We start from the raw sequence: 15,864 nt of genomic DNA, 5'->3' as shown, positions 1-15,864 counted from the left end.
CCTGTGGTGTTATGTCCTTGTTTACCTGTGGTGGTATGTCCTTGTTTACCTGTAGTGGTATGTCCTTGTTTACCTGTAGTGGTATGTCCTTGTTTACCTGTAGTGGTATGTCCTTGTTGACCTGTGCTGGTATGTCCTTGTTTACCTGTAGTGGTAATGCCTTGTTTACCTGTAGTGGTATGTCCTTGTTTACCTATGGTGGTATGTCCTTGTTTACATGTGGTGGTATGTCCTTGTTTACATGTGTTGTTATGTCCTTGTTTACCTGTGTTGTTATGTCCTTGTTTACATGTGTTGTTATGTCCTTGTTTACATGTGTTGTTATGTACTTGTTTACATGTAGTGGTATGTCCTTGTTTACCTTTGGTGAAATGTCCTTGTTTACATGTGTTAGTATGTCCTTGTTTACCTGTGGTGGTATGTCCTTGTTTACCTGTGGTGTTATGTTCTTGTTTACCTGTGGTGGTATGTCCTTGTTTACCTTTGGTGTTATGTCCTTGTTTACCTGTAGTGGTATGTCCTTGTTTACCTGTGGTGGTATGTCATTGTTTACCTGTGGTGGTATGTTCTTGTTTACCTGTAGTGGTATGTCCTTGTGTATCTGTGGTGTTATGTCCTTGTTTACCTGTGGTGGTATGTCCTTGTTTACCTGTGGTGTTATGTCCTTGTTTACCTGTAGTGGTATGTCCTTGTTTACCTGTGGTGGTATGTCCTTGTTTACCTGTGGTGTTATGTCCTTGTTTACCTGTATTTGTTTGTCCTTGTTTACCTGTGGTGGTATGTCCTTGTTTACCTGTGGTGGTATGTCCTTGTTTACCTGTAGTGGTATGTCCTTGTTTACCTGTGGTGGTATGTCCTTGTTTACCTGTAGTGGTATGTCCTTGTTTACATGTGGTGGTATGTCCTTGTTTACCTGAAGTGGTATGTCCTTGTTTACATGTGGTGGTATGTCCTTGTTTACCTGTGGTGGTATGTCCTTGTTTACCTGTAGTGGTATGTCATTGTTTACCTGTATTTGTTTGTCCTTGTTTACCTGTATTTGTTTGTCCTTGTTTACCTGTGGTGTTATGTATTTGTTTACCTTTGGTGATACGGTTTTGTTTAGCTGTTGTTGTGAACAATCATTAGTGGTATGATGACAACATATCACTTATATATGTACCTTTGATAACAACACACCACTAATGTCCCAAATATGACAACATACCACTAATGTCCCAGTGATGACAACATACCACTAATGTCCCAATGATGACAACATACCACTAATGTCCCAACGATGACAACATACCACTAATGTCCCAACGATGACAACATACCACTAATGCCCCAATGATGACAACATACCACTTATGTCCCAAGTATGACAACATACCACTAATGTCCCAAATATGACAACATACTACTAATGTCCCAATGATGACAACATACCACTAATGTCCCAATGATGACAACATACCACTAATGTCCCAATGATGTCAACATACCACTAATGTCCCAGTGATGACAACATACCACTAATGTCCCAATGATGACAACATACTACTAATGTCCCAATGATGACAACATACCACTAATGTCACAATGATGACAACATACCACTAATCTCCCAATGATGACAACATACCACGAATGTCCCAATGATGACAACATACCACTAATGTCACAATGATGACAACATACCACTAATGTCCCAATGATGACAACATACTTCTAATGTCCCAATGATGACAACATACCACTAATGTCACAATGATGACAACATACCACTAATGTCCCAATTATGACAACATACTACTAATGTCCCAATGATTACAATATACCACAAATGTCTTAATTGTGACAATATACCACTAAGGTCCCGATGATGACAACATTCAATAAATTTCAAAACGAGGATAACATACAATTTATGTCCCAATGATGACAACATACCACTAATGTCCCAAATATGACAACATACAACTAATGCCCCAATGATGACAACATACCACTAATGTCCCAATGATGACAACATACCACTAATGTCCCAATGATTACAATATACCACAAATGTCTCAATTGTGCCAACATACCACTTAGGTCCCGATGATGACAACATTCTATAAATTTCAAAACGAGGATAACATACAATTTATGTCCCAATGATGACAACATATCGCTAATGTCCAAATGATGACAACATACCACTCATGTCCCAATGATGACAACATACCACTTACCTCTTAATGATGACAACATATCGCTAATGTCCAAATGATTACAATATACACCTGATGTCCAAATGATTACGGATATACACCTGATGTCCAAATGATTACGGATATACACCTGATGTCCAAATGATTACAAAATACACCTGATATCCCACATATGACAATATATTATTAATATCCCAATCATTCCATCATAGATTAGCAATATGATAAGCAGTCTTTACGGATGTAAAGCCGTAACACGTCATCATGGTATAACCTTCTTATATACACGTTACGTAGAGGATCAGTGTCACTCGCATTGTTAAGTTCCTAGACACTGGACTAGAAATTATACAATACATGTACATAATAAACATGTACATGTGGTAATTTAGTTAGTATTGACTGTGAAGTTCTGTTGAATCAATTGAGATTTATAAACCGTTCAGAATGATAGTTCGGCTATATAGTTATTCTACAGCGGTAGTCAACCCCACAGGAACTACCATCACATATACCATAGGCACTTGTATCTGGTAATTAACACCAGAAGTATCCTCGATATGTACTACTAGTATATCTGTCATATCGAGGATAATTTTAACTGTGGTGTTGCCAGATACAAGTGCCTATGCATACACGTAGTTAGGGTAAGCGTGCGAGTATTGGTACATGTACTTGTATCACCGATGTATAGGTTATGATGTGTAAAGAGATACATGTACGCTACACATATATCCATTGTATAAATACACTGTATATCTCGATAATGCGTTATACGTTCACTTCCGTGTATTGGCCTATATACCGAACTCTCACCGACTAACCATGTGTTTGGATTCGGGCTGTCGTCGTCTTGTCCTAGATTATTAATGTGCGTATACAAGTGACTTACCTACATGCTGACGATCTGCTCTCTTCGCTATCACTGGACATTCTACATCAAACAGCATCCACATCTCATCTTGATTAATATATAATAAGGGGAAGTAATTCTTGTTCGCACACAGAAGTCGAGATCGATCGCTGATATCTATTCGTAAACACTTCTTTGCTCATCACTGATTGGCTGGAGTCATCCGCTGAGTTCCGTTAGGTTTCCAGTACAAGCGGGAATGTTGCTGCTTCTGCCTGTCATAAAACAATGTTAAGTGGTAGTGTACTACATTTTAAACTGTATTTATTATAACGACTTATGGCCTTTGTAATATTTGACGTACCCTGTATACGGTAACGCTGTTACAATTGTAAAACTATTTACATTGTACACTATTTTTACATTTACTTACTGTTTATCAGCTTAAAGGACTTCTGTATACAAGAATCTCACTGTTTATCAGCTTAAAGGACTTCTGTATACAAGAATCTCACTGTTTATCAGCTTAAAGGACTTCTGTATACAAGAATCTCACTGTTTATCAGCTTAAAGGACTTCTGTATACAAGAATCTCACTGTTTATCAGCTTAAAGGACTTCTGTATACAAGAATCTCACTGTTTATCAGATACATGTATAAGAACTCCTATATGAATAATTATAACGTCAGCGACACAATAGTTACAATGACACTGACATTGGTTGAATACAAATAAAAAGACACATTGGATACAATAATATTAACCGATTGGATACAAATAAATAGACGCCTTGGATACAATGACACAGGCATCTGCGATACAATGATGCCGACACCTTAAGAAACAGACACTTTGGGTACGATGGGACGAAGACATTGGATACAATGACACCGACACCTTGGATACAATGACACCGACACTTTAGATACAATAATTTAGACACCTTCGATGCAATGACACAGACATTTAAGATAAAAAGAAACAGACGCCGTAGATACAATGGCACCGACACTTTGGATACAGTGATATATTCATCTTGGTAAAAAAGACACCGACACCTTAGATTTAATGGCTTCGACACTTAGGATACAATGACACCGACACCTTCGATACAATGACAGTGACACATTTGATACAAAGAAACAGACATCTTGGATATAAAAAACAGACACGGTGGATACAATGGTATCGACACATCGGATACAATGACACCGATATTTCGGAAACGATGACACTAACACCTTTGATACAATGGCTTCGACACTTAAGATACAATGATATATTTATCTTGGAAACAATGATATATTTATCTTGGAAACAATGATATATTCATCTTGGAAACAATGACACCGACACTTCGACTCTCAATGATACAGACACATTTGATACAAAGATATAGACACTTTGGATACAATGATATACACGCCTTCGATACAATGGCATCCAAACTTTGGATACAATGGCACCGAAACTTAGGATACAATGACACAATGATATAGACAGCTTGGAAACAATGAAATAGACACCTTCGATATAATAGCACGAAGACCTTGGATACAAAGAAACAGACACCGTAGATACAATGGCACAGACACGTTGTAAGCAATGTCACCGACACTTAGAATACAATGACACAGACACTTTGGATACAATGACTCCGACACCTTGGATACTATGACACCGACACCAGGGTAACAATGACCCCGGCACCTTCAATATTATTACACCCACACCAGGGCTACAATGACTCCGACACAAATGTCAAATGATACCGTAACCAAGGTAACAATAGCAGCGACACCAAGGTTACAATGACTGACACAAAGGTGACAATGACATAAACCAAGGTTACAATGACCGACACCAAGGTTACATTAACTGACACAAAGGTTACAATGACTGAGACCAAGGTACCAATGACTGACACCAAGGTAACAATGACTGACACCAAGGTAACAATGACTGACACCAAGGTTACAATGACCGACATCAAGGTTACGATGACTGTCACCAAGGTTACAATGGCCGACACAGAGGTTATAATGACAGACACCAAGGTTACAATGACTGACACCTAGGTTACAATGACTGACACCAAGGTTACAATGACTGACACCAAGGTTACAATGACCGACACCAAGGTTACAATAACAGGGACACTAAGGTTACAATGACCGACACCAAGGTTACAATGACTGACACCAAGGTAACAATGACTGACACCAAGGTTACAATGACCGACACCAAGGTTACAATGACCGACACCAAGGTTACAATGACCGACACCAAGGTTACAATGACCGACACCAAGGTTACAATGACCGACACCAAGGTTACAATGACTGACACCAAGGTTACAATGACTGACACCAAGGTTACAATGACCGACACCAAGGTTACAATGACTGACACAAAGGTTTCAATGACCGACACCAAGGTTACAATGACCGACACCAAGGTTACAATGACCGACACCAAGGTTACAATGACCGACACCAAGGTTACAATGACCGACACCAAGGTTACAATGACTGACACCAAGGTAACAATGACTGACACCAAGGTAACAATAACTGACACAAAGGTTACAATGGCCGACACAGAGGTTATAATGACCGACACAGAGGTTATAATGACCGACATACAGGTTACAGTGACCAACATCAAGGTTACAATAACTGACACCAAGGTTACTATCACTGACTACAAGGTTACACTGACTGAAACAAAGGTTACAATGACCGACGCAAGGTAGAAATGACGGACACTAAGGTTACAATGACCGACACCAAGGTTACAATAACTGACACCAAGGTTACAATGACCGACACCAAGGTTACAATGACCGACATCAAGGTTACAATGACTGACACCAAAGTTACAATGACCGACACAAAAGTTACAATGACCGACACAGAGGTTACAATGACCGACATCAAGGTTACACTGACTGAAACCAAGGTTACAATGACCGACATCAAGGTTACAATGACCGACACCAAGGTTACAATGACCGACACCAAGGTTACAATGACTGACACCAAGGTTACAATGACTGACACCAAGGTTACAATAGCCGACACCAAGGTTACAATAACTGACACCAAGGTTACAATGACGGACACCAAGGTTACAATGACCGACAACAAGGTTACACTGACTGAAACCAAGGTTACAATGACCGACATCAAGGTTACAATGACCGACATCAAGGTTACAATGACCGACACCAAGGTTACAATGACCGACACCAAGGTTACAATGACCGACATCAAGGTTACAATGACCGACACCAAGGTTACAATGACCGACATCAAGGTTACAATGACCGACATCAAGGTTACAATGACCGACACCAGGAGTTACAATGACCGACATCAAGGTTACAATGACCGACACCAGGAGTTACAATGACCCCGACACCAGGAGTTACAATGACCCCGACACCAGAAGTTACAATGACCACGACACCAGGAGTTACAATGACCCCGACACCAGGAGTTACTATGACCCCGACATCAGGATCGATTTACAATGACCCCGACACCAGGAGTTACAATGACCCCGACACCAGGAGTTACAATGGCCTCGACACCAGGAGTTATAATGACCCCGACACATTGAAAAAAACATATTTTATTATATTAAAAACAAAATCAGTTATTCAAATTTCTTGATATAAATAAGAAATATCTGTATCTAAATAGAGATACATATACACTACATGTATCTGTATCTCAACAGAGAAATCTGTTAGTATCGACCACTGGGTATTATCGACCACTGGGTAGTATCGACCACTGGGTAGTATCGACCACTGGGTAGTATCGACCACTGGGGTAGTATCGACCACTGGGTAGTATCGACCACTGGGGTAGTATCGACCACTGGGTAGTATCGACCACTGGGTATTATCGACCACTGGGTAGTATCGACCACTAGGGTAGTATCGACCACTGGGTAGTATCGACCACTGGGGTAGTATCGAGCGCTGGCTAAATTGAAAAAATAAAGAGGAGTTCCGCATGTATGATTTAATATTATAAAGGTTATATACATATTTGACTCATTATATATTATAAGTAAACTATTTGTACGGTAGTGTAATGGTTAAAAAAGATAAAATACGATTGAATACGTGATCGAATACACTCACCGGCACGTATTTCATTTTTTTCTGTTGTAATCGATCAATAAGAATTCAGTGGAATATAACTAAAATAACCCGCATATTCAAAATCAAATTGGTAATTTGATGAATTTAAACTATTGATTTGTTAGATTATATCTTTTTTTAGATATATACAAAAACTGTATACTTGTGTTTATATTTACCAGAACAGTCCCTAATGAATCAGATACAGTGTACAAGCTTTAATCCCACTGTAACATATACATAAACTTCACAAATTATTTACGAATTATAATAATATTATAGCATAACAACAAAACAATAGAAAATAATTAGCACCTGTTTACGTATCAGATTGATGATAAATATCAGTTCTGTAGTTTATGGTGTCACATTCCGTGCAGCAACGATGCAACTCTCATAAACCTGAATCTGGATGCAGATATTCAGGCATACAGGTTCCGATACCCTATACATTTATGTAGTTACCATTATGATTTTAAAAGAAAATTCTTATATGACCGTGGAGTGTGTTACTTGAATGAAAATGTTGTCGATAATAAAATGATACTATCAATTCTTTGAAATGTTTTCTTACGGTCGATAATACCCGGAAGTGGTCGATAATACCCAGCATATATTGTTGAACAACACTGAAGGTTATCTCAAGGTCATACAACGTCTGAGCATCAAGTTGGTCAATAAATATGGCTCTTCAATGAGGCTATCGGATCATCGATGTTTGAGCAGTATGTGACAGTGTATGGCAAGCCGTTTTGATATTTAATACATAATAGCTTAAGGTAAAACGTTTTAATAAATTTACCCTTAAATGGTCGATAATACCCCAGTGTGCTCTAATATATCCCTGGCTAAATACTATTATGCGGGCTATAGACCGAGCTTTTTGGGGTTTTACTCATTTAATTCAAATATCTTATTTTGAATTAGAGATATGTGTCATATAATCAGAGATTTCTGTAATTTAAATAGAGATAAGATTGGAGATATAAGTGTTTAAAATGACCGTGGAGTGTGTTACTTGAATGAAAATATTGTCGATAAAAAAAATATATACTATCAATTCTTTAAAAAGTTTTCTTACGGTCGATAATACCCGGAAGTGGTCGATAATACCCTGCGTATATTATTGAATAACACCGAAGGTTATCTCAAGGTCATAACACGTCTGTGCATCCAGTTGGTCAATTAATATGGCTCGTCAATGAGGCTATCGGATCATCGATGTTTGAGCAGTATGTGACAGTGCAACTCTCGGATGCAGTGAATTTACCCTTAAACGGTCGATAATACCCCAGTGTGCTCTAATCTCTATTTTAAATACAGATTCTAATTATGTAATTCTCTCACGGCTTTCAACATAACCATGTTGAGTGTTTGTTTGTTTTTTACATATATTCAAAAAGTTTCTGTAAAACTATGTTAAAGAAAGGGAACAGCCTATTTCAAAACGTGGTGTTTTACGTTTAACTTGAAACACACATTGAAAAGTATTTTCGGGCTGATACCTGTAGGCCTAAACATATTGTATAATTCAGACAATCGTAGTAAGTACGTTTCTTATCAAGTAAAATTCAACGTTTATCTTATTGATATTCCCTGTAGCAAAGTCGGACTAAATAATATCAGGGACGTTTGTTAGCTTTCACTGGGAGACACGAATGCCCAAATTTCTGCATATTTTCTACTAATTCCGATTTTTTCACCAATTTTACAAAACAAAAAAAAACACCAATTGAACACAACTTAGTCCAATTTTTCAGCAATATATATAATTATGAAATGTTTGCACTATTTTTGGACGATCAAATTTCTTGACAGGTTCGGTTGAGGAACACACTTTATATACATTTATATTGCGCAGGTATAGTACAACCTCTATGTCACTTCCGGTTTCTGACTGTCAACAAACTACATTTTAGACTCTACATATTTACAGTACAGGTCAGGGAGAAGCTATGGATGGATGAAAGTATGGATGATGCTGTAGAAGGTTCATGGGGCCAACTTGTCAGTATCACAGATGTTGACAGTTCACCATTTCCGCTAGTAGAAGACAAATTTACCATTGGGCGAGCGAAAGGTGAAAAAATCTTGCTGATAGGGCAAAACTTGCAGTGCATATATGTCTACCCTACGACTCATACCTGTCACAGGTAATGAGTGGTAGGGTAGACATATTAAGTGTTTACAAAACGATACGATAGTGACGTGGCCCTGTGGTCCAAGGGACATGTCTACAGACTACAGTAGTCTTACATAAAAAAAATTTAGCCAGAAATATCTATATATGGTCTCATATTAAAAATAACAGCCAGAAGTACCTATACATATCTTTGCCTATTTTTTTTATTAATTTTTTTCCTAAATAGTCTAGGTGTTTTGTGGTAAACGAATATCTCGTGTATCCAAAAATTTAAGGTACATGTAGGTGTTATGTCACGTCCGATTTTATTCTATCTGCACAAAAATCTTGCGACAACAAACGGATTAGAACGAATATCCATACCCTGCCTACACTGCTCTCAATCTGTCAGAAATTGTCTGTTCGTCATCTAGAGCTACATTATTCTGTCAATATACAATATGCCACATATCTGATTAAGTACAAGTGATGATCTAGATCTGTCTGTCAGTATACTATCTGCAACATATTTGATCAAGTAAAGGTAGTGGGCTGACATGATCTGCAACATATCTGATCAAGTACAAGTAAGGCACAGAGGTGATCTAGACATGTCTATAACTATACAATCTGCCACATATCTAGATCTGATCAAGTAAAAGTGATGGACCGAGATGATCTGGATCTGGCTGTCACTATACAATCTGCCACATATAGTATCTGATCAAGTATACTAGTATTTGATATACAGAGGTGGACCGTGATCTGGATCTGTCTTTCACTAATTATATAAGCAATATATATATATATAACATACATGTAGTAACACAAATGACGAAGGAAGACAACTTTTTGACTCGTGCCCTGACCGGGCCTCGAACTCACGATCTACGGCACCCAATCGCCTAGCCAGAAATACCCGCAGCTTATACTGCTGCGCCACATCAACGTTCTTAAAAAAGAACGTTTCAATGGCGCAGTGATGGTCGGCCAGATACCCTGACATGATCATTGTGGAAGATGTCTATTAGATGATATAAATACCTGGATCGCAATGTATTTACATACATGGATACGAATTGTACTTATATTATAAATTTTTCTCTCGGTACAACTACAACAGGAAATTCAAATCTATATCTTCGGATCACCAACATTTATATATATATAGAATAAAGTTAAAGTGTCCATGTGACGGTAAATGATAATAAAATAAAAAGTCAAACACAGGTCTGCTGTCTCCCATTGTTTCGGAGACAGCAGCCCTGTGTTTGACTTTTTATTTAATATATATATATATTTACCAAGGTCAAAGGAGGCATAGTATCATTAAATGTAGTCAATGACTTGCTACAAGATTCAATCAGAAATAAAAGTTAATTAATATTTACATGACATTTAAATTTTAACATTGAATTATAACACATATGCACTAATTATTCAAGTTTACACCTTTCTGATTCATCTTCACCATTTAAGAATTGAAATAATTTTGTTTTGTTTTAGATAGTGACATATCCTTGCCGAACAACAAACTTGTATCAGGCAGACACTGTCATATTGAAAAGGATAGCGACGGGAGAGTCTGGCTTTGCGACACAAGGTAAAACTATTGAATACATTTACTAGTACAATAAATTCTACTGTACATAAAAATATAATGTACATGTAGATATATGTATACATCTATCACAATTTTGTTGTTTTGCTATTTTATAAACTCACATGATATTATATGATATGACACCTGTACATGTGCAGTAACACTAGTATTCTGATGCCATTCATACATGTAAATGGTGGCTTGGTGTAGTGAGAAACATAACAGAAACTTCATGTCTTACAGGAATAGAATTGACAATCAGTTATGTGTCAAATAAAATCTTAAGCTCATGTTCATACCATCTTGAATTCATGTTATCAATTCAAGATATCAACGAAAATGTCTCACTTCTGCAAATTTTTGCCTAAGCCATCCTCAGGCGGAAATCCACAAGACAGCTAAGTCACATTCATCTTAACAGAAATTCAAATCCACTATCAAAATGGATGTGACGAGGCAGTTTTATTAGATTTCTGTCTGAGGATGAATAAGAGGTTTGGTTTGGTTTTTTGTTTATTTTGTTTAACATCCTATTAAGGTAGACCGACCCTTCTGTGACGTCACAGACATGAGTCCGGCGATCCGGCGTCCGGCGATCCGGGTCCTTGATTATATTCACGAATAGTTACATCTGGTTTAATTTTCAAGTCAGCTGGGAGGTAAATGTTTAGGTATACAACAGGATGCGGCCAAGATGTAAAAGGGGTCAGTTTTGTAAAACTAAAAGACCAGGTAAGGCTGATGCTTTCAATGAAGTGAGAACATAAAGATGGTCCATTGAAAACAAGGACAGCGCCGATGTAACGCATCATGTGCCTATGTGTGACGACCATATAACGTTAGTTACAGTCTCGGCGGAGACAATTTATATCAAGTCAGGAAGAGGTTAGAACATCTCCAATTTATGGCAATATAGAACAAGAGAACACTTCATGGCGCACGGGCCGACGCATAGTGGAGTTAGAGACTTTGGCCGATGCTCTAAAAGCATGTGCACTTTAATTTGCGGCAACCAACAATTATGTACTCCATCTGTCAGATTGTATAGGGGAACGTAAGTTCGGCCTTGCGCACTTTACATGTGATATATTGTTATTCAGAATGCGAGGTAGTCAACCATATTCCAACCGCGGGTAGACACAGATCAAAAAAAGGAGGAAACGCATGGGACGTAAACACAAAACTTGCACCATGCATGGATGGTATAATAGATCTATATAAACTCTCACGAAATTTACGTTGACATTCGACAAATTTTCAAAAACTGAAACCCGTAAAATTGATGAAGATGTTAAGTGCCTTTTTACTCATATTCTGGATATATTATAAATATTGTATTTAACTGTAGGCTAATTATAAAGCACGTTTCTTGTGATCGGTCTAGGCTGGAGATTTCACTCCATGGGGAGCTCTCTACTAGGTTCGAGCAGTTTTATAAATAGATCATAACAAAAACGGACGACGGATTGACAAGCACAAATTCTTCTACTCTAAATACGATTTATATATTTGTGATTGATGGAAAATACTCATGATCCTGTATCAGAAATATTTTTTGATATAAAATGTTCCTTTTTTTCATCAGAAATCCAACAATACATGTAACACACAACAAGAATTTTATCCATATATTTTATTCATTAGTAAATGTACCATGAGTATGACACCACATGTACAAACATTATTGATAATATTCTGCTGAAGTTTTATTTTTGCATGTTAATATTTTATCATCAAAGGCTCAAGAACTTGATATCAAACTGATACAATAAAGCAAAATAATTCTTTGAGGTCATGCAATCATTGTCAGGCCAAATACAATTTTAATTGTGTTTCCCCTTTCCCGACCTACCCTTGTTTTTTTCTGCCGACCCTAAAACATTTTTTTTTTTTTATATTTTGAGTTGTAAATCCTAAATCACAGATGATCTGTAAATAATTGCCAGTCAAAGTCACATCTTCTGGTCCAGATATTTGGACACATGCTTGTTTGTGGTACATAAGAGATTTGAAGATCCCACATCACCTGTTATAAATTACTACCCGGAGGTTTGGTGGTGAGGGGTGTCTTTACCACGTGTCCATGGTATCTTAGGCAAAACTGTATGGAAGTGAGCTGCCAGTCTTCTGGGATTCATTTGATATTATCAATACATTTTTTGAACACCACTAAATTACTAGTAAAACACACTTGATACAACTGTCAATGAACACTGAATTTTATTTGAAAGTGTTTTTCGGATGGAATTTTATGTAACAGTTAAAAGAGTTGTGAATGTTGATGCTATCTATGTAGTCATTATTATATCATACAGTGTAGATCAAGATATGGATTACCTTCAAATAAAAAATAAATGTTTTGGTGGGGAAAGGAATAAAATGAAAAAAAATAGGTTTTTCCTTCCTACCTACCTTATTTTTTTTGGAGCCGAAATGGGAAACACAACTATAATTGTATATGGCCTTATGTGCGCCGAGACTCTAGGCTAGTTTAGATGAAAATAAAGTGCAGAAGTCAAACCCTGTGTACCCGCCAAATGGCAAATAAATGCCCTTAAAATCAAGAACAATGACGTTATGCTCGCTGGTGTTTTAGTTTGATAGCTACGTCAATGTAAACAGTAGACCTACATGTATTACTCACGCGGACATACAGGTACTGGAATGATACAGTATGATAATATCGTTTTATAATCAGGTAGGTAGGCCTACGGTAAATCATCCTAAACATAGGCAGGTTACAACTAATATCAGTCATGTATTGAAGGTAAACGCGGAAGATATAAATCTTGCATTACCACAAATACTACATTATTGCATAGGTTGGAACGCTCGATACTCGACACTCGAGCAACGCGATGCAAATGAACCTCATATTGCATATTGTGCACATGTTCTGGCATTCTGTATCACCGATACGCTTCGTATGACATGGCGTATTAGAAGCAAGCGTCTGAAGGACCGTTAGTGTAATGTTCTAATTTTCATCCAGAAAAGAGGAAAATATCCGGAAAATGTTAATTGTGTTTGGGAAATCAAACAAATAAAATTCTTTTAGAAAAAAAAGAAAGCACTAGTAACATAGATTACAACATAATTTATGAAAGAAAATGGTAAAGATTTAACAAAAAAAATTATCAATCTCAGATTCCAAAATAACTGCTCTAATTTGGTAATTTGAGCCATACTTGAAGCAAAAGTTTTGGGGTACCAGCAAAGTAAACGGCCATAGTGTGAAAAGTAATATGGTGAGGTGTTATTTTTATTTATTTTTCTTAAAGCATACATATGAAATTTTTAATTAAGCAAAAAAAAGGGGGTCATTTTTCTGTTCATTTTTTCAGGAAAAAAATAAACGTGTATTTTTTTAATCAATTTTTCACTAATAATTAACAGGTTTTTCGTATAAAAATAGCCATATTTTGTTAACCACCAAAAGAATCTTCTCTTTTTTTGATAATTATGAATGATATTGCTCATACTGATGATACAAATAAGATATAAACTTCTTTTTATGCTTTAGCTGAATATCATCGGGGAAAGATAAAATCTACCAAAATCCTTAAAAATATGGTTCAGCTATTAAGTAATACGTATATTTATGTGGCCCTGGTAGTAGAACGAACGTGGTGACATATGTTTTTTATGTGCTTTTTGTGATAAGAGCATAATTAACATTGAAATAAAAATAAAATTAAGGAGATCTATCAGAGGAAACCCGAAGGGTCGGTCTACCTTAACAGCTAATGTCATTTAAGGACGGCCTCCCGGCTAAGAGGCCAAAAGTTTGCAATATGATATGGATTTTGATACAATTTGGTATAATTTGAGCTCATTTAATGAAGTTTATTTAGTATGATGTAATTATTTGAGATTTATTAATTATAATATAATGACATTAAAGTCCTTTATGTACATGTATATCAATGCTTTGTGTCAAGTATTTTAATGAAATTGATATTTTTAGCTTAATTTTCTCTATATTTGACCTTTCTTTAGCTTTATTAAAAAAGAAATTACAGGCAATTTTAGTAGATATATCCCACTTACTTTTAGGGAGTCCATCTGATCAATATACAGAGGGAAACATCATTTAAACTGACAGCATCTCCATTTGCATTGTATTATATACCCAGGACAAACCCTGCTGATTTGAATAATTTTTAGCTCACCTGGACCGAAGGTCCGGTGAGCTTATGTCATTGCGCAGCGTCCGTCGTCCGTCCGTCCATCTGTCCATCCGTCCGTCAACATTTGCTTCAAATCGCTACTAGTCAAAAAGTTCTTATTGGATTTTGACCAAATTCGGCCAGAAACATCCTTGACAGAAGGGGATCAGATTTTGCATAAATAATGACTCTGACCCCTAAGGGGCCGGAAGGGCGTGGCCCAATAGAGGAAATTGAGGCAATTCCTTTAAATCGCTACTCGTCATAAAGTTATGAATGGATTTGAACCCAATTTAGTCAGGAACAGCCTTGGGGGAGGGGGAACAGATTTTGCATAAATGGTGACTCTGACCCCTAAGGGGCCGGAGGGGCGTGGCCAAATAGGGGAAATTGAGGCAATTTCTTTAAATCGCTACTAGTCATAAAGTTATGAATGGATTTGAACCCAATTTAGTCAGGAATATCCTTGGGGGAAGGGGAACAGATTTTGCATAAATGGTGACTCTGACCCCGAGGGGCCAAAGGGGTGGGGCCCAATAGGGGAAATAGAGGTAATGCCTTTAAATAGCTACTTTTCATAAAGTTATGAATGGATTTAAACTTAATTTGGTCAGAAACATCCTTGGCAGATAGGGATCAGAATTTGCATAAATGGTGTCTCTGACCCCTAAGTGGCCGGAGAGGCAGGGCCCAATAGGGGAAATTGAGGTAATTCCTTTAAATCGCTACTAGTCATAAAGTTATGAATAGATTTGAACC

The 15,864-nt window shown here is 37.2% G+C and overlaps 1 protein-coding gene across 2 annotated transcripts in view; it reads left to right on the top strand.

Moving 5' to 3' along the window:
* Positions 1–9,125: 9,125 nt before the first annotated feature.
* Positions 9,126–15,864, top strand: part of LOC117333044 (E3 ubiquitin-protein ligase CHFR-like) — a 38,901-nt gene continuing 32,162 nt past the window's right edge. The window contains exons 1-2 of one of the 2 annotated variants that reach the window (XM_033892162.1): positions 9,126–9,291; positions 10,840–10,936. In XM_033892162.1, the coding sequence (XP_033748053.1) occupies positions 9,171–9,291; positions 10,840–10,936 (218 nt within the window). In that variant the 5' untranslated portion in view covers positions 9,126–9,170. The remainder of the gene's footprint in view (positions 9,292–10,839; positions 10,937–15,864) is intronic. The other variant, XM_033892161.1, reaches the window with a different exon arrangement.

This window comes from Pecten maximus, chromosome 8, assembly GCF_902652985.1.
Source record: "Pecten maximus chromosome 8, xPecMax1.1, whole genome shotgun sequence".
Taxonomy (NCBI): Eukaryota; Metazoa; Mollusca; class Bivalvia; order Pectinida; family Pectinidae; genus Pecten; species Pecten maximus.
This window is presented reverse-complemented; position numbering and strand designations above follow the sequence as displayed.